We start from the raw sequence: 27,303 nt of genomic DNA on the forward strand, positions 1-27,303 counted from the left end.
TTCATTTCTTATAAAGTAATATACAAGAGAAAAAGTAACTTTTTAGGTACTCAATAGTATAGAATTACTTATAAAACTTTACATCTCAATAAAATTGTATATTGTCACATTTTATTTTCTGATAAATATTATATAAATATTAAATAAACAACTGAAAAAATTGACTTGTACCTTAATTATACTGCATGGTGTACAAGTAATTATAATAATAGTAAATAATAAAATGTATGATTATTATACCAATAACAAAATAAAAATTTAAAAAGTAAAATTTTCTTATTTTACATAATAGGTATCACAGTAAAATAATTAGTATCACATTTTATTTTCTTATAAATATTAAATTAACAACTGAAAAAATTGACTTGTACCTTAATTATACTGCATGGTGTACAAGTAATTATAATAATAGTAAATAATAAAATGTATGATTATTATACCAATAACAAAATAAAAATTTAAAAAGTAAAATTTTCTTATTTTACATAATAGGTATCACAGTAAAATAATTAGTATCACATTTTATTTTCTTATAAATATTAAATTAACAACTGAAAAAATTGACTTGTACCTTAATTATACTGCATGGTGTACAAGTAATTATAATAATAGTAAATAATAAAATGTATGATTATTATACCAATAACAAAATAAAAATTTAAAAAGTAAAATTTTCTTATTTTACATAATAGGTATCACAGTAAAATAATTAGTATCACATTTTATTTTCTTATAAATATTAAATTAACAACTGAAAAAATTGACTTGTACCTTAATTATACTGCATGGTGTACAAGTAATTATAATAATAGTAAATAATAAAATGTTTGATTATTATACCAATAACAAAATAAAAATTTAAAAAGTAAAATTTTCTTATTTTACATAATAGGTATCACAGTAAAATAATTAGTATCACATTTTATTTTCTTATAAATATTAAATTAACAACTGAAAAAATTGACTTGTACCTTAATTATACTGCATGGTGTACAGGTAATTAACTACTTTGATACTTTGTGATCTTCAAAAAAACACTCAAAACAAATTTTTTGGTCACATGCCTCACATTTTGTACTTGTTTTTTTGGAGTATTTTTGGGAATATGTTCTTCCTTTTTCTTTTACCATTTTTTTATAGCATTTGTTGCATCTACCTTTTATTGTTTTCACTAGTTTATGTTTAATTTGGTTAATAGATTCAATAGGTTCAAAATCTTTTGTGATAAGATTTTCTACTAACATTGTACGAAATTCAGTAATTGATATTTTATTATCTGTCACTTGAGTAAACAAAACATGTGCATTGACAACTGCAATATTTAAAAGAGCATCTATCACTACTTTTCTGTACCACTTTACACAACGACGCAATGGATTTGAATATGCACTCATTTGATCAGATAAATCTATTGGAGATTTACCTTCATTATAATCCATTACAACTTTTGGTTTCATAATGGTTTTACCTCGAACAGACAACTTCACCATTTGACTGTGATGTTTGGATGAGATCATACATAATTCTCTTTTATCACGCCATTTTAAAACTAAAATATTTGATGAAATCCTCATAGATGAAATTTCACCTTTTTTTAATTTTTTTGCTGTCACTTCTGTAGGATTTGATTTCCTGTTGGTTCTTAAAGTACCTACTAAATGTGTTTGTTTACTGTTTAAAAGTTCAGCAAGTTCAACACTAGCGTACCAGTTGTCAACCACCAGTGTTCGACCACAATTCAGAAATGGTTCTGATAGTTCTTGGACAATTTTGGAACCAACATTAAAATCTGGATTGGCTTCCTTTCCACAATACACTTTTACAGCTAGTGTATAGCAGGGATGGATGCATAATTTAAATAGCTTGATTCCGAATTTGTTTCTTTTATTTTTGATATATTGTTTAAACGACAATCTACCCATGAACTTTATTAAAGACTCATCAATACAAAATGATTCACCAGGTTTCATACACATATTTGAATTGATCATTATGTCATCTAATATAGTTCCCAATTTATATAAGCGGTTAGTTTTATCAATCTGATTGTTGTCAGAAAAATGAATCATTTGTAGTAATATTTCAAATCGATTCCTACTCATGATGGTTCCAAATTCAGTATTATAAATTTTTGAATTGCTCCAATATAATTCATATGTTGGCAATTGAACTAGACCTGTCCACATGAGGAGTCCAAAAAATTGTTTTAATTCAATAACATTTGTGTCTTTCCATTTATTAAGACGAGAGTGAGGTGATATATTTTTACCACTAATTTGCTGGGATGCATATCTATTAGTTTCTATAACAATTTTACCAAGAATTCCATCATCTACTATTAGCTGATAAAAATCAAGTGGTGACCCATCAATCATGGTATCAAATATGTCTGGATTAATACCTGTTATTTCATTATTAGGATTGAATATAAAATTATTTATAACTTTGTCGTCAACTCGCCACTGACGATTTGGTTCAGATACTGGGTTCTTTGGTCTTCCACGTGGTTTATGTGTGACAATGAAATCGTCTACTGAGTCACTAATATGAGAAACATCTATATACAAAATATACTATAAATATAGAATAGTATATGTTATGTATAAAATTAGTTTTAATTTACCAGAGTCATAAACATTATCTTCTTCAAAATCCATATAAACTGCCAGAGGGTCAGCTAAATAATAAAATAATAAATAACTCAGTTCAACTGTTGTACAATTCAAGTATTATATATAATTACCATTGTGATTACTAAGGTTACTAGTTTCTGGAAATAGGCAACGATTTGTTTTAATTTCATCAGTTTCTGAATCACTTTCATCTAAGTATAACATAATATGAAAATATGGATACTAAAAAATCATTGTGTGTTATAAATAATAATGTACAGGCACTTACTAGTCAAATTATTATTGTGGGATAACTCCCATGTAGGATCGTCATCTGAGTCATCAGGATATTCCTCAAAATCAGAATTAATTAAATCACTTATCTCTTGTGAATTCATTTATAAATTATTTGAAAACTAAGTACAGTAAGACAGTACATCAAAAATAAATAAAGTAAAACAGTAAAGCAAAAATTTTTTAAAAAAAACGTTATCGTATCATAAATTTAATTTTTATCGTATTATCAAGTTCTATATTATCAGTAGCGGTAAATATCATATTATACAAAACAAAAACCAGAAATATAAAACCACAAACATGGTCAAATACATTGTACAAACATGACCAGAAAACTTAATTGTTATAAATAAATTTAAAATGAAAAAATAAAGATAAACGTTCGCTACAAAGACCAAATTAATGTGGTCACACTGTAGAATCCGATTCTGTAATCAAAATCATGTTAAATGAGACTCTTTTCAGAGTATCAGCATTTATTTCTAACTGATCATTGAGATCCCAAAAAGAGTCTCATACACGATTTTCAGTAATATAGGTGAGACCCCAAATTAAGTCTCATGGCGGTGTTGAGTAATCTTAAAAAAAACCCGTGGCGGTCAACCTGTTTTAATTCGCGTAGTTAATGACTTCAATGCTTTCTGTAACTCCATCAAAAAGTTAATCAAAGGTGAACATTTCTCATGCAAAAGCTCAACTAATGGCGTAAATCTTTCCTCTACTTCAGCAGACTCGTACCGTTTGGCTATCAAATTTCTGCAAGAGTCCAAAGCAGATTTCCATACATACCAACTGAAACAAGATAGGGCGTATCGGGTAATACTGAGAAATCTCCACCACACTACACCAATAGAAGAAATCAAAAATGAATAACTTGCCCACGGTCATCAAATCAGAAACATCACCAATGTTCTCCAACGAAATACAAAACTTCCTCTCCCGCTCTTTTTTATTGACCTGGAGCCAGCCATCAACAATAAAGACATATTTTCGATCGATTTTTTGTACTACACCAAAATAAAAATCGAAGAACCTGGAGCCAACAATTTAACAATACAATGTCTCCGTTGTCAAGCGTTTGGACACACCAAATCTTATTGTAACCATCCCCCAAAATGCGTCCGTTGAGGAGCCAACCACCTGTCCACGTCATGCCAAAAATCCCAGAGTCTCCCAGCAAAATGTGCTCTCTGCTGCGGTGACCACCCTGCGAACTACCGAGGATGCCCAGTTCATAAAGAATTTCAATCTACTCTACAATCAAAAAAAAACTTTAACTCTCAATCAAATTATGTTCACCCAACATCTGTAAACGCTACTTCAATTTCAGCCTCAAACTTCCCCAAAACATACGCCCAAGCCACCACCGAAAACGCAAACAATCCAACCAATCTTACTCCCCCCGATCCAGACATATCCCTCAAACTTTCATCTTTTCTCGAAGAACTAAAAAACCTAATCTGTCCTCTAATCTCTCTATTAACCACTGTTATCAATAAACTTATAGTTTCTAAAGATGATAAATAATCACGAAACTATTCTCCACCCGATATCCATCCTTCTTTGGAATGCAAACGGCCTATTGCAACAAAAAAATGAATTAAAAGCATTTCTTACTCTAAATAACATAGACATACTTCTAATAAGTGAATCCCACCTCACCACACACTCAAATTTTCATATTCCCTGTTACTCAACATACCTCTGCGATCACCCTGATGGTACTGCGCATGCTGGTTCTGCATTATTAATAAAAACAAACATTAGTCACGCTGTACTTCCACAATTCCAAACTCCATCCTTTCAAGCTACAAATATAGCAATTTCACTAAACCATGTACCCACTACAATCTCATCTGTATACTGTCCACCGGGACACGCTAATAAAATAACCGACAATGATTTCACTCAGTACTTCAAATCCCTCGGTAACACATTTTTATCCGGAGGTGACTTCAATTCCAAACATAACTTATGGGGATCTAGAGTATCCAATACTAGAGGCCTTTCGCTACACAGATCTCTACTTTCTAACAATCTAAAATACTTGTCTCCTCCTGATCCAACATATTGGCCATCACATTCCAACAGAGTCCCCGACATTCTTGACTTTTTCATTCATACTCTTCCTAATAACATTAACTATAATATTGCCAATCTCGCAGACCTCTCGTCTGATCACACTCCTATCCTATTAACTTTAAATAATCAACTGGTCTCACTGAAAAAATTCCCCACTCTCACCCCAGGGATAACCGATTGGAAAAAATTCTCCCACATCGTTGAAAACAATATATCTCTAAACATATCTTTAAAATCTACTGAAGAGATAGACTCTGCTGTCTCGACCTTCACCACGCTGATAAAAAACGCCGCGCTTGACTCTTCAACCTCCTTGCCCACCAACCACAATAAAAAATTTCTCCCTGAACACCTCTCAAAACTGCTTGTTGAAAAACGCCGAGCTAGAAACCGATGGCACCATACCCACCTCCCCAGTGACAAAAGTCGCTATAACAATCTTGCGTGCTCCCTCAAAAACCTTTTACGCATTCACAACACGGAAAATTACCAACGATATTTACACTCTCTATCTAACTCAAACAATTCTATTTGGAAAGCTACTAAAAAAATCCTAAATAAAAAAAATGTAATACCACCAATTAGATATCCTGACAGATCCTTCGCTAAGACCAACTTAGAAAAATCAAACCTGTTTGCCTCTCTTCTAGAAAATAATTTCTCTCCTCACCCCGACGTCAACAACATCGACCACGGCCGTAACACGATTGCGGACTTTTTACCTTTTAATATTTGAGAAAAAACAACACGATTGCGCACCTTAAATATTTTTTCTTTGAGCAAACACAAATATTTAAATAAATTTACCAACATTAATAATAACTTAATACGTATAGTAAAAAAAATCTTATAATATATCACAGTAATTACGCGTCAAAAAAAGGAATAATATGCCGATATTTATTTATAAAAATAAAGAATTAAGATACACTCATAACGATGACAATAATAATAATTAATTACATAATTCGTATAGTAAAAAAAAAAGTATATGTATATACATTACAGTAACTTATTATTACGCGTCAAAATAAAAATATACATATATATATATAATAAAAATCAAGTTCTTATAACTTTTTAGCACAAAAACGTGGTCCTAATATCAGCAAATAATCATTTAAAGATATTTCATTATTTTTATATTTTTCCCAAGTGTTAATTATAAATGCAATATTCTCTTCTTGCTCTTTACGAGGCTTGTTAATATTTTGTTGTTTTATACTATATATTTTTAAATAAGTTTCACTTATTATCACATAATATCCAATAAAATATGTATAACTTGGTGAATAGATGGATGAGAAGTATAAAACTGAGCATTATAGTGGCTATGGAAAGATTCTGGCCCATTGGTCGTTCTTGCCTCTGTTGAAGGTTCAGTTGCCCATAAAATCGGTGGGAAAGCGGCATCAGATGATATATAATTGTTCAGTATATAATCAGTAAATTCAAAATTATCAGTAGGGCTATTTTCAATTAAATAAGTAAAAGCATCTTCTACATCTTCCGAAGGTAAAAATCCAAGTGCAAAAAATTGTTTCAACCATACACCTAGTTCAGATTTTGAATTATAGTTTTTTAATAAATTACTGTCACTTTGAATTTTCCTGAACCATGATTGGCCTAAATGAAATCTGCAGGCCATAATTTTGCAGTTTGGGAAAAAATGTCTAACAGCGTTGTGAGCACTCTTTTCAAAATCAAAATGAAAATTTGAACACTTTAATGAATTTTGTATATTTATGTCGAATCTTAAACATAAATTAATAATTGTGTGCCACATTTGTATATAAGTTTCAGTTGATTTTGAAATTAAAAAACAATAAATTATAGGAGCATAAAAACCATTTTGTAATATATGTATTGAATACAGTTGTTCAAAATATTTGGGTGCATATGAAAATGTACCGTCTGCAAAAATATGAGAAGATTGACTCAATAGTTCAAGATTAGTTTTGCAAGTGAATATAATTGGACTTGAAGTTTCTTCCATATGACAAAATAGTTCACCAGTATTAGTTATAATATTTTCACGACCATCTAACAACTGAGTTATCGCTTCCTCTAACGATTTTGGAATTTTTTGCATATTCTTTCTACGTTTATCATACATACACTTTCTCCATAACTTTATATCAGAATAAACCGGCTGGATATCGTTTTCGGTATTTATAAGTTCTTGCCTAATTATTTTATTTGGCCTAGTAAGAAGATCATTTTCACATTTTCTTTTTAAACGAGAACTCACAATTTGCCTATTAATAATATTTTTTGGAATCACCTCATGTGTATGCTCATTTAACATACTTAACACTTTGGTTACATCCTTGTCAACGAGTAAACTGGCAGAACAATTTTTATTCGTACAGTTATACCGAATGTTCCCACACTTTTTCAGAATTTTAAATTCACTATATTTATAATCTTCAACTAAAATACACGGCTTACCTTTTTCTGTTTCAAATTTTTTTTGTATTTGTTTCTCCATTTTCCCAAAACAAAATTGCACAAAAATAAAACGGAAATATATACGTTGCACAATTTAGACTGTCTCAATATAATATAACGTTTAGATAATATGACGTGAGAATGTGACCGACGGGCTACGACTATCACATTATAGATCTCTTTGACGTACAGTATTAGTTAATTATCAATAAAATAAAATTCGGTACAATAAATATTAACAGATGTGAATACTCGTACGTTGGAAAAGCACAGCAACTATAACACTTATCACTTTATCAGTTATTATCGGTTATTATAGTAATAAAATATTATTAGACGCCATATAATAGTATCCACTGGCCGTAACAATTGTGTATACGTAATACGTATACTATACTATTATAGGTGTGTTTCTTAAACTATAACCATTTATTTAAAATTATTTAAATATTTGTTTATCGTTATGAGTGTATCTTAATTCTTTATTTTTATAAATAAATATCGGCATATTATTCCTTTTTTTGACGCGTAATTACTGTGATATACTATAAGATTTTTTTACTATACGTATTAAGTTATTATTAATGTTGGTAAATTTATTTAAATATTTGTGTTTGCTCAAAGAAAAAATATTTAAGGTGCGCAATCGTGTTGTTTTTTCTCAAATATTAAAAGGTAAAAAGTCCGCAATCGTGTTATGTTTTTTTCAGGTAAAAAGGTAAAAAGTCCGCAATCGTGTTGCACCGTCGACCACACATCCTTCATTGAAAAATCTCTAACCAATTGTCTTCCTATGTCCTTACCCACTAAACATACCTCCCCCAGCGAAATTCAATTTATTATCAGTAAATTATCAAACAAAAAATCCCCAGGTCACGACCTCATAACAAATCGAATTATAAAACATTTGCCCAAAAAAGCCATTCTTCTCTTAACCTTCATCTTCAACTCAATTCTTCGTCTCTCCCACATTCCTCGTTCTTGGAAACACTCCATAATTATTCTAATTCCAAAACCTGATAAACCTCCTGACCTGCCTTCCTCATACCGTCCTATCAGCCTCTTACCTTCATTCTCAAAAATTCTAGAAAAGATTATACTAAAGCCGCAGCAAACGAATTGCGTCCCAAGATCCCTTTTTCATACGAATTGCGTCCCGATAATATTTAACAACTACGCTAATTGCGTCCCGATAATATTTAACAACTATACTAATTGCGTCCAATATAAATACATTATTTTCCTTCCCATTTAATACAGACTTAGGACTGTCAATAGCAACATAAAATATTATATTGCTAAAGGTAGGTTAAAAATATTGTTTTTTATCGTTTCGTAATTATTATGTACATCAAAAATATTGTTTTCGTCGTTAAATATAAAAATAATAATTAAAAAAAAAATTCCAAAAAATATAAGTTAGGTTATAAGGTTATAGTTTTCACATGTTATTGTAATATTATTTGTGGCTCGGTAAAAATTTGAACGATACAGTTTTAACATAATCAAAACGTGTAATTTCGTTAAAGTCGTATTTCATCATTTGATTTCTTAAAAATTCTTGTTTTTCACATATTTCACGTCTTATTTTCTTCCTTTGACTACTGCTACGAATTTTTATGTAAGTGTCTTTTTGTACGTTTTTAAGTACATCAATAAATTTATAGATATTTGGATGAGCAGAATAAAACATACCGTTTAATTTTGAATGGAAAGCTTCACAGCTATTTGTTGTCCTTGTAATTGATCCCGAATACATTGCCCATAAAGAAGGAGGAAAGTCACAATCGGGGGTTAAATATGTGTTTAAAATATAATCTGTAAATGTTTCTACTTTTTTATTCTGTGGTAAAATTGATACTATATCATCGGTAAAACAGTTTTCTACATCTTCAGGTTTCAAAAAAGGGAGACCAAAAAATATTTTTAGGTAATTGCTTATTTCTGAATTTAGATTATATTCATTACTCAAACCTAGAGCTTGAATTTTTCTCCACCAACTCTGGCCTAAATGGAATCGGCATCCTTTTAATTCGACAGATGGCCAAACAAATAATGCGGCCGAGTGAATTGCTTTTTCGAAATCAGCAAATAACAAAGTAATAAGGAAACGGACTATAATTTTCATCGTATGTTAATGGTGTGGGAGGAGGGATATTAAGTCCTGCATTTTGGATCCAATATTTCATTGCTGAGGCACTGAATATACCCCCATCGTTGTTTCTTCCGGGAAAGCCCGTTTCGATAATAGTGAATAACCCGTCAGCGTCACAACAAGCCATTAACACCATAGAATGATACAACTTGTAATTGAAATTAGAAGAACCACTATTTGGAAATTTTTCAATTCTTACATGTTGCCATCGATGGCCCCTATACAGTTTGGAAGATTCCAGAGTGTTTCAAAACGTTTTGCTATTCCTTTCCACTGCTCTGTACTTGGTATTGGCATGAATGTTTTTTCCAACACTTCCCAAATCACTTTTACTGTTTCCGTCACAATTCCACCAACTGTAGATTCTCCTCTACCAAAATAAACAGCAATTGACGCAAATGTCCCACCTGTACCCAAGTATCTGCAAAATGAAATAAACAATCATAAAAAGGTAGTCAAGTGTGTGTCACTGCTGTACAGTAGATTACAAGGAGGGGTTGTAGTTAATCGGGTTTGCGTAAAAATAGCAGTATAACACTAGATTGTTATTACAAATTATGTATAGTCTGAATGTTATCTTTTTTTTAGTATCTGAATGCAAAGATAAGTGGAAGAACCTTCGTGCTGTTTTTGTGCGTAACATGAAACCAGCACCAAGTGGTTCTGGAGCAAAACCAAAGAAAGCATATTATTTATTAGAAGCTATGCAATTTACAGTTCCATATATTAAGGCGTTAGGTGTGCCTTCGGGAAATCTTCCTAATCCCCCAGAACAGAAGGAAAGTTTTGAACAATCTGAAGAAATTGACTTTAACAACTCCGAACTTGACCCACAGCAATCTTCACCATTTCAACCACATCTTACGCCAACTTCGCCATCGCCTTCTACATCATTATACACACCTTCAGCTACTGACATGCCCCAAAAGAAGAATAACATTACTCTGAGTCAATCCGAGTCTTCGCCATCATACGTGTCAAACAAAAAACGCGGATTAAAAAACGAAGCAGTGGACAAAGCATTTCTAGAATATTTCCAGGCAAAAAAAAAAGCCAGAACAGAGAACTCTTCAGTCAATGCTAATCAGGATCCAAAAGCAGAATCTTTAAAAATGTTTCTTCTTAGTATGCTACCTGATGTTTTGAAAATGTCTGATGAAGAAGTACGGCAGTTCAAGCGCAAATCACTTCAGATAGTTGATGACATTTTGTCAAACAATTCGGCATTCACACCTATTCATTCATTCTCGTCTTCATCTACAACGCCGTCAATAGATCAACAAATTCTACTGATATCTCAGAATGAAAATGCTCATAAAACCTCTCAACCTAACACATTACAAACTATAAACCAAAATAGTTCTGAAAAGTACTATGAAGCAGTTAATGAAGCCTTGTACGAATTAAACCAACAGGAATAAATAAGTATAATATTTTGTTTTAGGTTCTTTTTAAAATTATTAAAATGTTTTCATATATAAGATAAAAAAATGATATGTTTATTGTTATAAAAATATTACTAATATGCTAATTATATAGGTAAATGTTACTAATTTCAATAAAGTGTTTAAATTTGCATTAAGTAGATAAAAAAGTAAGTTACTTACCTGAGTGTAATTAATATCCGTTCCTCGGCATTCACACACTCTCTCATGTTTGTATCTCGCTTGTTTATGGCAGGGGAAATCAGGTTCACCAAATATAAGTAACTTTCTTTTGACATCCGATAAAAACATAAAAATTTAGTATCGGAAAGGTTCAATTCTCTTGCAGCAATGAATAATCGGTAATGAAAATTTTTTTCGATGTATGAACCCAAAACCTTCTATTTTTTTTATTTCTCCTGTAATAGTAGTATGCTGTTATTACTTCTTCATCACTAGAATCACTGTCAACATCCATGGTGTAGCAAAAAGATAACGAAAAACGTCCTTCATCCATAGTCACCCAGAACAAACTACAGGTTTCGATCACGAGTAGGTATGTTATGAGTAGCCTCGTGTATCGATCTGAGTCACCAATACGTTAGTAACCGATTAGTAATTTCAATCACAAAACAGTTTAGTTTTTTTTTAATAGCTCCGTGTGTAGAAAGCCTTACAGATTGTATATATTCTTTTTCTAATAAAAAATAAAAAGTAGTTTTAGTTTTTTTTTCTATGAATGTCAATAAAATTTGATTCGTTCAAAAAACTTGAAAAGTACAAGGCTAAGTAATACAAGGCTTTAGTTATGCAGTTGAAAAATATCAAAAATACTATGCATAATTTTTTTAATTATTTAAAATTAAAATTTTGAAGTTTAAATTTCTACAAAATTAACAAAAATTGTTGTCTACCATAGTATATTCTTATACTTTTTAAGGCAACTAAAAATATATGCTCTATTATATTTCAGGAAGATTCTGAATCTACGGATTTAGACCATTCCTACCAACGAGAGGTCACCACATCAGTTGTGCCAACATCAGGTGATGATAGATCAACTACATCACGAAGTGTGACACCATCACCTATCGGACCGCAGCCAAAGCGGAAAAAGAAACTAACTCCGACAGATGAGGTGATGCAGCTAGCGGGACAACAACTAAAAGCTATTCGTCCCGATGATGAATTTGAAGCCTACGGAAAGTATATAGCCCACAAGCTACGTTCTCTTAAAGGAAACCAGGCCGTATACGCTCGAAAACTCATAAATGACGTGATTTTTGAGGGGGAGCTTGAGGCACTCACTAAAGATTTTAAAGTAATGAACAGTCAACCACACCATACATTCGAAAATAATGACTTGCTACAATTTAATCCTCAACTTTATCATCCTACATAGATACCTCGAATATTTGAGCATCAACTGCCAAACTCTCAACATCTCTCAAACATGACAATTCCAAATGCTCAACATCTCTCTAATACGACACCGCCAATCTCTCATACAAACGAACCAGAACAAGCCAATTCTAAACAACTAAATATTCAGCAACCAGAATCTCAACAGCTCGAAATTCAGCTACTCATTTACTCAAACTACATGCCAAGCTCAAGTAAAACGATTAACACAGATCTCAACCAATCAATGGAAAACAATGTTTCTAGTTTCTTTTCAAAATTCATTTAGTAAAAGGGCATTTTCACGTGTAAAACATATTCTATAATTATTCACTTTATATTGTACCTATTACATTTGATTATAAATTATAATATTTGTATTGTCTATGGTTTAAAAGTAAATAAAAAAAAATTTAGTGAACATACCTGTATGTATTTTTTTAATACTTTGTAGATAGCCTCACAGGTTTCCGGAATTATTTTGCAGAGAGCCGGTTTAGAAATGGCAGTTGAAAATTCCATGTCCTTAAAGCTTCTTCCGGTAGCAAGGAATCGTAAGGTAGCTGAGAGTCTCTCGTGTGGAGATATGGCTTTTCTCATAACAGTGTCTTTTTTTACGATAAACGGAGAAACTAACTTTAACAACTCAACATAAGTCTCTTCATCCATTCTCAAATAATTTCGCCAGTCATTGGGTTCATTTCGTAATTCTCGCAATAAGTTTATATGAGAAAATTCCCTTTTCTTCAGCAACCATTTGCGGCTCCACTTTCTTCTTGGTCTTCGTGACTGTTTTGCTTTTTTCGCTAAACAAACTAGATATAACGACCAGAACAGTACTTCCTCCATGGCGAAAGCTAATGGCCAACTGAGTTGTGATGAACCGTGGTCGACAAAGAATATTGGACAAGAAATCGTAGCGTGTAAACAATATTCACTATTTCGATAAATTGTCAATTACATTGTAACGATTTATTGTTACGTGTAAACCCGGCTTTATGAACGTATACAGAGTGTATATTAGATATATTATGAATTTTTCTACTGATATTATCATTTACAAATATTATAACAACTATTGTAACATTTGTAACATACTGTATCATGCAATATGGCTACTTTGCCACTAGTTAATTTGTTTCATTTCGCATTATCTACAAAACTATAATGGATGACTAGCTACTGCTTATTTTATTTTATAACATTTATTTTATTATATAACAATTTATAATTATTTTGACGGTAAGTTTTTTTATTTCAGTTTTATGTTACATAATTTTTAGGTGGTACTTGCTATTATTTACTTTTACTACCTATAATTACGTATTATTTTTATTTGAATACTATTGTATATTATATTTTTTGTTTCATATAAATATATAATGCAAAAAAAATACTTATTTATTTTATTTTATTTATGCCTAGTGCATACCATATAGTATACTTGATATTATGATATATCATATAAATTTTTACCGACTATTTATCATTATATTATTATGTAGAAATTATTGGATCCTAGTATAAATATGGATAGTCAACCAGGACCATCACGTGAGAGGTCTCCAGTAGTAACGAGGCGTAAGACGTTGACTGACGAACAATTATTGGCATTGTTACAAGAGTCAGATTTAGATGATGGAGATAGTGATTTTGAAGTAGATACAGAGGAAAGCGATTCTTAAAATAATTTCTTGACGGAGGCAGACATACCCGAAATAAGACATAGCATATCGGCTGAGCATTGGAGTTCTAATCCAGTGCAGGTCCCGTTAATTCCGTTTATAGGAAATGCAGGGTTGAAAGTACAACTAAAGGGACATGAGCCTATCGATTATTTTGATTTGCTAGTATCTGATGATTTTTATAATTTTATAGTAGAAGAAACTAATTATTATGCCGTTGAAGTTCTTAGTCTTTCGTCAGAAAAATCTAGGATAACTCATTGGAAAGATTTAACTACCACTGAACTGAAAGTATTTCTAGGGCTACTTTATCACACTAGAATAATACGTTTAAATAAACTTGAGGACTATTGGAAACAAGATGATCTATTTAGTATTCCATGTTTCAAAAAACACATGAGTAGAAATCGTTTTTTATTAATTCTTCGAGTTTTACATTTTAGCCATGACGCTTTGGACCCCAATGATAGACTTTTTAAAATTAAATCAATTGTGGAATATTTTAATAATAAAATGGATGAGGTGTATTATCCTGGTAAAAATTTATCCATAGATGAGTCAATGATATTATGGCGTGGTAGATTAATTTTTCGACAATATATACAGGGGAAAAGGCATAAATTTGGTATCAAATTATATATTTTAGCTGAGCCAAATGGCCTGAATTTAAAAATTATGATTTATACTGGACAAAAACTGTCACAGCTTGAACAACCGCATTCTAATAGTCACACGGAAAACGTAGTTATGAACCTTATGGAAGGAAAATTGTTCAATGGTCATTCGCTTTACATGGACAATTTCTACAATAGCGTAAATTTAGCTCAGACACTACTTTCAAAAAATACTTATTGTACCGGCACATTACGTTCAAATAGGAAAAAAAATCCAATCGACATTGTTAAAAAAAATTAAAAAAAGGAGAAAATATATCTAAGTACTTTTACAACGGGATCTGTGTATTCAAGTGGAAGGACAAAAGGGATGTTTTGGGCATATTAACAGAATGGACTGCAGATATGGTAGATACAAAAAATAAACGTGGAGACAAGAAAAAAAAACCATTGCCAATTATAAAATATAATGATTATATGTCAGGTGTAGATCGTCAAGATCAATTGATGTCCTACTACCCGTGTGAACGAAAAACTTTTCGATGGTACAAGAAAGTTGGTATTCACATTTTACAACAGCTACTTCTCAATTCTTATCTTTTATATTGTCAAAATGAACGTAAAATACCTTTTTATAATTTTCGGCTAAATATCATACGTTCATTGTTAAAAAAAGATGATAAAACTGGCGAACTTGGAGAAAAACAAAATGAAATTTCGACTAAATTACCGACTGCAGTTCCATTTGTACATACTCTACAGCTCTTACCAAAAAGCGAAAAAACAACAAAAGTTCAACGCAAATGATGTAGTTACTGTAAAGAAATTGGCAAACGCAAAGATACATCATACTACTGTTCTCTCTGTCCACAGAATCCACCTCTATGTTTAGGATCCTGTTTCGAAAATTATCATGCAAAATAATGTTTTTTTTAATTTTATAAATTTTCAATAATTTATATATTTATTTAATTTTTAAGCATTTTACAAAGATTGTAAATCATTAATTTTGTAATATAATATATCGAAAAATTCCTTGGGCAACTCGGACAGCCATGTGCGCACGAACCCCTCTATCTCGTCGTCGGTGTTGAACTTTTGACCTCCGAGGGTCTCTTTTAGTGATCCAAACAGTAGTCGCAGGTAGTCGCAGGGCGATAAGTCCGGACTGTAGGGAGGGTGTTCCAGTACCTTCCACCCCAATTTCGATATTATATCGAGCGTGAGACGCGCGTTATCCTGGAGGAGAATCGCACTTCGTGCTGGAATGCTCCTCCGTTTCGAGAGATAAGCGGGTTTCACGAGTGTTTTCAGAAGGTTAGAGTAGTATACAGCATTGATGGTACGTTGAGTGCGCAGGAAATCGACGCACGCCCTGCCGGTCACAGTACACGTTTTCTGGTGTGACGCTGGTTCGCAGTCGACGATTATGCGGCCATCCTTGAATGCTTTTGCCCATTTAAACACGGCAGCCCTACTCAGGCACTCACTACCGAACTGCTTTTGCAAACGCACAAAAATATCCGTGTATTTAACGTCTTCTCCCACTAAAAATACGAATGATAATACGTTGCGCAATGGCAGTCAGCACTTGACGTTCACTCACGGTCGTAGCACACGCGTGAAACACGTGCTCCGATAAAAACAATGTCAAACTATTCGTAAGAGGGTGCTATCACATACTCACGCCCCGAACTTTGAAACATACATGCGCGCCATCTACAGCGTTTGTCTCGATCATATTTGAACCACTCTCATTTATTATATATACATATTTTCTTCCTTACCTAATGTCATCACATCCGCTTAGGTACTATATTATTATTATTTTATTATTATTATTATTTATATAAGTATTACGTTATAGAAATTCCATTGTATTATTTTGTTTTGATTGTATTCATTATTTAAAACGATTGTAAATAATATTGGTATTTTGTACGACTGAAATAATTTTTGCTTTGAATAAAGAAGAGTTAATAAATACAGAGAACAACCACGTTTTCAATTTTGTTACAATTAAAACAGGGTTTTTTTTCATTTTGACATAAAAAAACTTTACATATAGAACATTTACTGAATGGTTTGGATTCAATTTTTTTTTACTACAAACTTCACATCTACCCCTTCTACTAGAATATTCAATCCAATGTGCTCCCAAGTTACCTAATTTAACATCCGAAGGTATAGAGTATAATTGTTTGCCCCTTCTTGGTTGTAAGCAATTTTTTTGGTACCTGGGGATATGTCATAATTTCTTTTTAATACGAGGTGTGTTCAATAAATACCCAGACAAAATTTATTACACATTATACTTAAAACTTACTAACTATTTAAATGGATCACCTTCAAAATAGTGTCCTTTAGCTTTAATACAATACTCCCAACGGTCTTGCCACTTTTTGAAACACCTTTGAATTTCCTCCATAGTTATAGCCTTTAGCTCTTATGTCGCGTTATGGATAGTTTCGTTAACGTCTTCAAATCTATGGCCTTTGAGGGTACTTTTTAGTCTCGGAAACAAAAAAAATCACACGGAGCTAAGTCAGGTGAATATGGTGGCTGAGGTACCACTGGTATATTTTTAGATGCCAAAAATTCACGTATGGAAAGTGCTGAATGCGCTGGTGCATTGTCATGGTGCAAAAACCATGACTTTGATTTCCACACTTCTGGTCTTTTACGGCGTACTTTCTCTCTTAATCTTTCTAATACTTGTTTATAGAACACTTGATTTATTGTCTGACCCGTAGGTACAAACTCATAATGAACTAAACCAAAAAAATCAAAAAAAACAATGAGCATTGCTTTGATGTTTGATCGGACCTGACGACATTTTTTGGACTAGGTGAAATTGCGGTCTTCCATTGCGATGATTGCACTTTGGTTTCGGGATCATATCCATATACCCATGTTTCATCACCCGTAATAATTGATTTAATAAAATTTGGGTCATTAGAAACCCGATTTTTTAGTTCTAAACACACTTCAATGCGATGTTCCATTTGCTCCTCCGTTAACAATTTTGGTACAAATTTTGCGGACACTCTTTTCATACCCAATTCATCTGATAAAATTGAATGACAAGTGCCAATTGATATACCAACTTCATTGGCTACTTTTCTGACAGTTAATCTTCGGTCGTTTCTAATTTTGTTTCGAACAAGATCAATGGTATCATTTGTTAATTGTTTTTGATGATGATGGACGCCCAGGACGATGATCATCTTCAATGGATATCCGACCTTCTTTAAAACGTTTGAACCAGTCAAAAGTTACACAACGGCTTAGTGAAACATCTCCAAAAGCCAATTTAATCAGTTCAAAAGTTTCCATAGCATTTTTACCAATTTTGAAACAAAATTTAATATTGATTATTATTGATTGAAATTAAATACTAAAGGCACACTTTATCATGTTTTAATGATACACATCGGCTCATTAGATGTCTACGATAATAACAATATCCACTTATAGTGATAATCAGTGGGTTTTCATGCTGTAATTATTTTTAGAAAAATTATATATTTGAACGAAAATAATATTTCTCTTATTATTTCTCTCGTTACACTCATGGACCAGTAAGTTTTTTGCCATAATTTCTATTACTAAAATCAGGTTCCTCTTCGTCGCTCGCCTCGTTTACATCCACATTTTCATTAGCAATATCAGCCCCTAATAATCGTCCTCTGTTGTACTTTCTTTTACCACGCATTAAAGATTCATCGACTTGAACAATAGTATTTGTACCTCCCATTTTCCTTCTTTCTTCAAAAGCAGCTACAGGTATGTCACAACATATGATAGCTTACAGATGCTGCAATAGAAATGCATGCTAAATTATTTGATGCTCAAAATTCATATCTAGTGAAAATGAGGAAAACTGTAAAGCTGGTGAGAATGATTTTTTTGCATAGTCAAAAAAAAGCTCATTAAAAGTTTCAATTGAAAATGAAATATACACTTATTTATTAAAAAATCCTAATAAATTACTTAATTAATAATTATTAAATTAAATATCTTCAATTCAAATGGTCTTCATTGGCCCCCCCCCCTTCTAAGTAGTGCATCTGTTGAAAGGATTTTCAGTGTCAGAAGCGCAGTGTTCACAAAGAAATGTGGTCGTATTAATAATGACAATTTTGAAAAAGTAATGTTGGTAAAATGTAATGAAAATATATTTGATAATTAAATTGTTAACTACTATAAAATTTATTATATAAATGCAATAACCATTTGTAAAAATATTATATTGATGTATTATTAATCATTATCTATAATTGTTAATTCCAACCTTTCCAAAACTAGCAGAAAAAAGTATTCGAGTACTATAAGAATACATATTTTGAATACAAAACAAAAGTATTTTTTACAAGACTGCTATTTATTTGGTTTAAAAATATAATTTATTGTTGTATTATAAATTAAATGTTTATTTTTACTAGTACAAGTGATTATTTAATATTCTATTATATAGTAGTTATATTTATTTATGGAACTAAATAATGATAAAATATGATATTATAACTCTTAAAATATTTTTTCTTTTATATTATACAACAATATATAATATACATTATTTACTTATTTGTAGATTCTTAGGTAAAGACAATTTAATACAAACAACAAATTAAATATTATGTTGATGTTTGATAATTTAAAGTAAAATATTGTTTAATCCTATTTGTTTAGGATTACCTAATACATTAAAAAAAGATGGACAAGTGGGTCTGTACAGTAGTTTCGAGCATGTCATTGTAATGGATGTCTTATATTTGTATTCAATATTATTAATATAAATTATTATTTGGAATACACCATTTTTAAATTAATCATTTTAAACTTTATAGTTGTTGTAATAACTGAAAATTGGTATTTCGTGAGGGAATTTTGTACAATTTTACTATAATAAATTATATTTTTAAATTACTTATAGTATTCAAAAGTAACTAATTTAAATTTAGATAACCCAGTTAAATTTGCTATTATAACCACACATAAGCACATTTATTTATTTACAATGGTAAATTGTAAATTATGTACAAAAAGACAATATTACCAAGTATAAAATTCATATAGGTATAAATGTACAGTAATAGAACTAATATAATCTAAATTAAATATTCTTTATTTAAGTTTAGTAGTAATTAGGTAGGTTTAAGTTATTTATTAATACTAATTATTAAATATATTGTGGATTTAATTTTTACTATCAACAAACAATAAGAAATCTCATATTCAATTTTCAAGTATTTTGACCGAATCAAACATTTTTTATCAACAGTAATTTTAAAAAGAAATAACCGATAAAAAATCGAAATTTACTAATATTATATGCTTATAAATAGCTTAAAACAAGTCAAAATATTTTGAAAATTTAATGGAGTACAGCAAATATTAATATAAACAATAAACATTTAGATATATCTGTATAGGTTTAATTTTTTTTTTAATAACACCAACACCAAAATTGATTTTGTCGAAAAATGATTTTCGTAAAAATTCAGGATTTTTTTTTGTTTTACCACTTGAAAACTTCTTGGCATTTTATATTTTGACCTGTGGAATGCACCTACTAGATTCACTTCACCATCAGAAAAGTCACTGAAGTTGAAAATCGAAGCCTATTATTTCAACTAGGTACATATTGTGTATACAGTGTACAGAGGTGCCTAGAACTTGAGTTGAGGGTTCCGTGAAATTATTTGAAGTATATTTTTAAGAAAAAACAGCGTATGTGCGTAATACCACAAGTTATATAAAACCTTGTGTGTTTCAAATAATTTGTAATAATACTGTAATGTTCAATCTATTTCAATTTTCATACCAGGTTGATCGCTATCTCTTCAATGTGGACTGTTATAAAGTAGGTCACTGAAATCTCTAAAAATATGACACGGGCGGTATCCGGCTTCGCATGTCAATGAATGTGTTTACTGATGCGTAAGTGATGATGACACTTGTGGCACGAACAGAAAGAAGTCATGCACGTGAGTGCGTGGTATCACAAAAACTATAAGCTTTTACAAAAAAAAAAAGTAGCAGTGGTTGTAGTTATGTACATACGGAGACAAAAAAATGACTGATTGACGATTTCCGACTGCACGGTATTGGTTACCCGTTGCACCGTTACAGCGCTCCTCTACCGTAGCCGATGGTGCGCTGGTGTCGTGAATCGGTGGTTGGTAAAAACTGGCGCGAACCCGGCAAACCGATGTTTGAATAAATTCCTTGGTCTTCGATGTCATATTTATGTGAACAAGGATTTTTCAAACTACTTGTAAACATAAAAACAAATAAACAAGTTTATTGAAGAATAAATGAATATAAACAATTCGACCACGAATAAAAGATTTGTGTAAAAAAAAATACAATCCCAATAGTGTTACATTAATTCTTTGTCTAATTTCGTTACTTAATTGTTGATTAACCTTAATAATCAAATAATATTAAACAATTATAATTAAACATAAAAATATATAATTAAAGTATTCAAATCGGCATTAACACCAATAATTTTAATAATTTTAATTCAGTATAAAAATGAAATTTGTATTGAAATCAGTGGCATAACTAGGATTTTTCTTAATGGTGAGGAGGGTGGCTGCAGCCCCCTCAGCCATCCCCATGATACACAACTGATTGCAATGGAATATTACCCATATAGTGGTATTATCTTATAACCAGTTGTTATTATTAGACATTTTTGTTTTTGGATTGTATATATTTATAGTTATTTTAATAGTTATATTCGTATATTGTATAATATATTAAATTATTTTACAATTAGAGAACGCTGTATCTCCTACACAAGCTTGCAGCATTTTGGAGACATCATCATTTCATATCATATTGTTATATTTAATTTATGTATATTTTTGAAATAAAAATTAAATGAATGTATTATTATTTATTAATATATATGTGTATTTTATTTTTTATTTTTTGTGTCTATGTACGTATGTTAAGGTATTTGCTAAAAATCCGAAGTCACCCTATAGTAAAACTAGTAATATATTTATAAATAGTAATACTTCTATTAGGTAGTAATGAATCGTGTGTTTATATTTATTTTGTGTAGCTTTGGTTTTCTTCAGCCAAGTGCCTAAATAAAAATTACTACCTACCTATAGGTTAGGTAAAGTAGGTATACACGTAACACGTATTATATTTTATAAAACAATTTATTACAATAACAATTTATAAGTATAGTTAGATATTTTTCCTTGTTTGTTTCTTAGTAAATGTTTTTATAATTTCACTAAAATCTAATTTACAAGTTATTGATGATTCAATAGCAAGAATTGCCAAGCTCTTAAGTCTATCAGATGACATAGTAGATCGTAGATAATTCTTGATACGTTTTAAAACTGAGAATGATCTTTCGGTTGAACAATTTGAGACTGGTGTGCATAAAAACATATGTAATGCAATATTAATGTATGGAAAAGTAGTAATCAGATCAATTTTTTTTTTAAATAAACTCATTTGAAGTAAAGTTGTTGGCGGATCATCCAATATCTTCAATAAACTTTGAAAATTAATACATTCATTATCAAATGATTCATCTAGATCTTCATTATAAATTGTACGTAACATTTTAGCGGATTTTCTTATTTCAGATGGACTGTATTCTTTTAACTTCAAAATAAATAAATATTTTGAAATTAAATTATCATAGGCCTCTTTTATTATTAATAGTTTATTTAACAAATTATCACAGATGGGATAGAAAGTATTGATAGCCACAAAATACAGTATCTGGTTCATTTGATTCATCAATCTGTTTTTTTCTTTTTCGATTTTTTGTTTCAAACTGAGGAACATTTTCTTCAAATTTATCTTGTGCCAATTTTTCATAGGTGTTGAACATTGATCGTAATGTTTTAATATATTCAATTAGTGTATTATACAATTCAACAACAGAAGTGAGATCTATTTGAATAGATTGCAATTTTTTACTAACATTATTAAATGTTTGAAGAATATCACACCATAACCACGTCATAAATGCAGTTCCTAATTTATTCATATTCCGTAACAATCCACTGGCTTCACTACGTGTAAGTGGTTTTTCACTATCAGAATCAACTAGCTCCTGCAATGCATTTGTTACAGCTATCCAATTTTTATTAAGACTCTGGTATGCATCATTTCTAGCAGACCATCTAGTTACTGAAAGTCCTTTTAGAGTTGACTCGGCATGTTTATTTAGTATCATCCAGCGGTGTGTAGATGATGAAAAAAAACATATAAATTTTGAACAAATAAAAAATAATTATTTGCCACACTACAACAGCTGGCTGCACATGATTCAATAAGGTTTAGGGAATGGGCAGAACATAGAACAAAATCAGCAAATGATGCTATTAACTTAATTCGAGCCTGAACCCCTGAGTAGGCACTGGACATATTGGCGGTATTATCATAAGATTGCCCTCTAAGAAATTTAATATCAATATTATGCTTATTTAATGTAGAAAAAATAGTTTCTGCTATTGGTTCAACTTTGTGTCCAATATTTTCTATGAATCCCAAAAAATGTTCAACAGGTTCTCCAACACTATTTACATATCTTACGACAATTAATGACAACTGGTCAATATTTGATATATCAGGTGTTGAATCAATGCTAATTGAATAATACGTTGAAGATTCTAATTCTTCTACTATGGTACTTATTACTTTCTCAGCCATAATTTTAATAAATTGTTCATAAGTAAAAAAGGACATATAGGATGTATTTCCTTTACCAGGATTTCCATATTTTAATATAATATGTTTTGATAAAAAGTGGTAATATTCAGCAATAAGTTTCATAGCCATTATAAAATTGCCATTATTTTTACCAGAAGATTCCAAATTATCATCTCCACCCCTAAATGATAGACCATGACTAGATAATGATTTAACAACAGAGCAAATTCTACTGAGCACATTGATTCAATAATCAGTCTCCATTTGAAGTTTATATGTTAGTTGTAAGTCTACTCTTCCAAAATCCGATGAACGATGTTTCATTTTAAACGTACAGGTTTTATGCATGGTTGAATTTTCATGATAATTAATTTTATTTGGATGTTTCCAGTCTAAAAATCCCTTATGTGAAAAATTGGAAGTATTTTCAAACAAATAACATGGTATATTGTACATGGTATATTTTACCAGTACTAATTGAGTAACACAAATAGTCTCTTTGATATGTTTTTCCATTAATTAATGTTGTTTTAAATAAATCTTTACTTAGGTACCTGTTGTGGGATCTTAACTGTCCTTGGCGTATATACTGGTATTGTGTTTTAGATTGTGAAAAATTGCCATCTAAGTTCTGATTAAATCCATTTCTACAGATAAAATCTCTGGTCTCCTCGTTTAATGTCCATAAAGCAGGGTCAGCACTAAACACAAATTTCAAAAATAAATAATAATGATTATAATTATTATTTTAATCCTAAAATTCTAAATAAAAATGATATTTTTATCAGACAACATTATAAATAATATTATGTACAATTCTTAATTTAATTACTTACCCTGGCAAATCTGAAGAACTGGGTGTTTGTAAAATATTTACTTCATTGTTAATTTGAGTTTCTAAGCTTAAATTTGTATCTTGTACTCCACAAGTATAGTAATTACACTTTTAGCTGAATCATTAAATTCATTGCTTAATTGTCCTATTGTAAGTCGCTTAATGTGTTGAATTGTGATTTTAATTTATCGTTGTATTTGACTAACATCAATTTGTTGATGGTTTATTCAACGTATTTCTTCTGATCACTATTCCTCTGGACACTGTGGATACCTAATTATGATTACGTTTTAAATGCAGCTGTCCATCTTTTATTTCACTAGATTTTATTTTTTTCGTAGTTATTCCATCTTCTGGGCTCATACTTTTTGCTGATACTGGACAATTTATTTCAACTAAAGTATTATTGTCCACAAGACCATCAGGAGATGCTGTTAAAAATGATAGACCATGATCTACTATCAAGGCTGCATGTTTTTATATTTTTCCCTATAACTTTTTGTAGCTGTTCTTTGGCAATGTCTTCGTGCTGGATTCCATACCTGGTGCAGCATTACCGGTAAAAGTACCAAACAATAATTCCTTGGCGACTTTGTCTCGTGAAGTGGATTCACGCATATATATTTTACCGGATACAGACACTGTTAACCTATATGAAGTTTAAAGAAATACACATTTATGCAACAACAAATACAAATATTGTTTTATATAATAAAATGATTAAAACAAATCTTTTTCTTACTTTCCAAATGCCATTCATCACATTGGCTTTGTCGTATTGTTCTTTTTTCTAAATTATGAATTTCATTTTTATCAAGGTGTAACTTTTAAAAAATTATTTTTTAACTTTTCTTTTTCTTCTGTTGTTTAGTGTGTTAAACTATTCGATATGTTCCCATAGTTCTCGTCAGGTCCAACGTAATAAATTTTAGATTTATTTTTAGGTTTCCTAGAAAAAAGTTAACGTCGTATTTTACGGGCATCTACTGTTTTTTGATATTTTTTTATAAACATTATAGTATATTTCCCAGGGCTTTTATTTGTAACGTGCTTATTAAATAATGATAAACGATTAGATCCAGCATTATTAGCCATAACTGCAACATTACACCTAAGTTGATATGAATCTTTTAACGAAAAGTTTACCCGTTTTCCTCCTATAAATTTAGTCAATATTGAATTGTATGTTATGATTAAGGAACAAGCTTTCTGCGTGGTAAGTAATATAATTTTGAGCTTTGGTTATGTCATCTTAAACACCTAATCTTGAAAGTTCCGGAAGTAGGTTTTCTTCTCCTTTAACACACATACATATATACTACGGTACTAAGTAAGTAAATTTAAATATTTTAAAATAGTTGAAATTATAATGTATTATCTTACCTTCTTTATTACCCTTACAAAAATATGATTTACAGTTACAGTGATCTTCAAATACATGAAATGGTCCATTTGTTAAATTTTTTTTTTAAAAGTGAACATTCCTTATATGGTTTATCAATTATCAGTAAGATGTTTTCTATATTTGATCGCCTTTGTTACTGAATATCGAAGCCTATAAGTAAATTTAAATATGAAGTAATAATAATATAATAATATTAATTTATAGTAGTTACTAATTAGGTACTAACCTTACACATAATTTTTAGATGATTATTAAGTGAAAGAAAATTGTCTTATAATTTTAAATCTGTATATTGATTATTATAATATATATTTTTTATACAATGTTTTGTTGTAACCTAAAAAATATGCAAATTACCTAAGTAATCTATCTTGAACAGCTTTACGATAGCAGCCTGGTATAACATCTACTTTATCGTTTTTTCTTTTAATGCTTATATCCCTCATTTGATTTATATATATAATTTCGCAATAAGTGATTAGTACATTCAAACTTTTTTATTACGAAATTCGGACCATATGGCTATCCAATTTTAATCGTTTCATTATACTGCTATTTCCATCTCCTAAAGATGTAAACATTAATAAAGAAGTATATAAAAATTAGAAACACGCTTATTAATTTTGTGATTTTTACGACTTTTGTCAAAGTTCTAACTTCTCTAAATTCCTACAGAGTTATTGTGAAATTACGATCAATTTTATTTTTAATTACTAATCATAACAAATTATGAAAAACATGTAATCGTTTTTAAAGCATTTTGACTGAGCACAATTTTTTTATCGACATTCATGAAAAAAAATTTCAAATGTCTATTAAAAATTTTAAAAAAACTCAAAATATTTTGTAAATTATACTATCTACCTAAAAATAATTCTGTTACAAACATACGATGGAAATTTATGTATTCAATATCATACTAATAAAAAAGATTTTGTCAAAACTAATTTTGCGTAAAAATCTACCTATTTTTTTTCCACCAATTTTATTATTTTGAAAGTACTGAAATAGAAGATAAGACCATATTTTTACTAGGTAGGTACTCTAAAAATAAAAATTAACACAAATCATAGTAAATTCAATGCATTTATCACTCCATTCTGAATCTAAAATAATACCTATCTACAGTATCTATATATTTTAAATTATAATACAATTTAAAAAAAAATCAGTATTAACTATTAAATCAAACTAATTCAACTTAGTATTATTACCAATTAACTGTGAATATATTAGATTATGCATTGATACACTTTGTGTATGATTCCATCGCAGTAGGAGCATTCCAATTTTTAAAACATAAATTATCAGTCGTCTGTAATGATTCCTTTTTCTCCGCCATTTGATATATACAATAATATTCATTGCGAACTCCACAAAACAAAATTTTCTTTGTCCTAGCTCCAATTTTATTATACAAGCCTGGTTCAAATTAATTTAAAATTATATTAATTATTATTTGGTATGCGTATCTATGGTAATAACTATAATAGCATGCAACTATATGCGAGTTATAATTAGTTATAATAGTTTCAAGTTGTTAAAAAAACAACGATTTTATTAAAAATGTATATATTTAAATATTTTTTATCCTTATATATTTTTAAGTTTTTTACTTTTTTGAATGACAACATATAGTTTTAAT

General features: G+C 30.2%; 3 protein-coding genes and 1 pseudogene across 3 annotated transcripts; all 4 read right to left on the reverse strand.

Annotated features, from left to right (window-relative positions):
• Positions 1-1,004: 1,004 nt before the first annotated feature.
• On the reverse strand, positions 1,005-3,010 carry LOC132925225 (piggyBac transposable element-derived protein 4-like). The gene is made up of 4 exons (XM_060989637.1): positions 2,902-3,010; positions 2,744-2,824; positions 2,624-2,677; positions 1,005-2,557 (listed from the first exon to the last, which is right to left on the reverse strand). The coding sequence occupies exons 1-4, from the start codon at positions 3,008-3,010 to the stop codon at positions 1,005-1,007; spliced, it is 1,797 nt and encodes a 598-aa protein (XP_060845620.1).
• Positions 3,011-8,901: 5,891 nt separating this feature from the next.
• On the reverse strand, positions 8,902-9,570 carry LOC132925226 (uncharacterized). The gene has a single exon (XM_060989638.1). The coding sequence runs from the start codon at positions 9,568-9,570 to the stop codon at positions 8,902-8,904; it is 669 nt and encodes a 222-aa protein (XP_060845621.1).
• Positions 9,571-22,808: 13,238 nt separating this feature from the next.
• LOC132925227 (zinc finger MYM-type protein 1-like) lies at positions 22,809-23,547 on the reverse strand. Its single transcript, XM_060989639.1, has 2 exons — positions 23,013-23,547; positions 22,809-22,819 (listed from the first exon to the last, which is right to left on the reverse strand). The coding sequence occupies exons 1-2, from the start codon at positions 23,545-23,547 to the stop codon at positions 22,809-22,811; spliced, it is 546 nt and encodes a 181-aa protein (XP_060845622.1).
• A 191-nt stretch (positions 23,548-23,738) lies between these two features.
• LOC132925228 (uncharacterized) lies at positions 23,739-25,009 on the reverse strand (annotated as a pseudogene).
• Positions 25,010-27,303: the final 2,294 nt, after the last annotated feature.

This window comes from Rhopalosiphum padi, chromosome 3, assembly GCF_020882245.1.
Source record: "Rhopalosiphum padi isolate XX-2018 chromosome 3, ASM2088224v1, whole genome shotgun sequence".
Taxonomy (NCBI): Eukaryota; Metazoa; Arthropoda; class Insecta; order Hemiptera; family Aphididae; genus Rhopalosiphum; species Rhopalosiphum padi.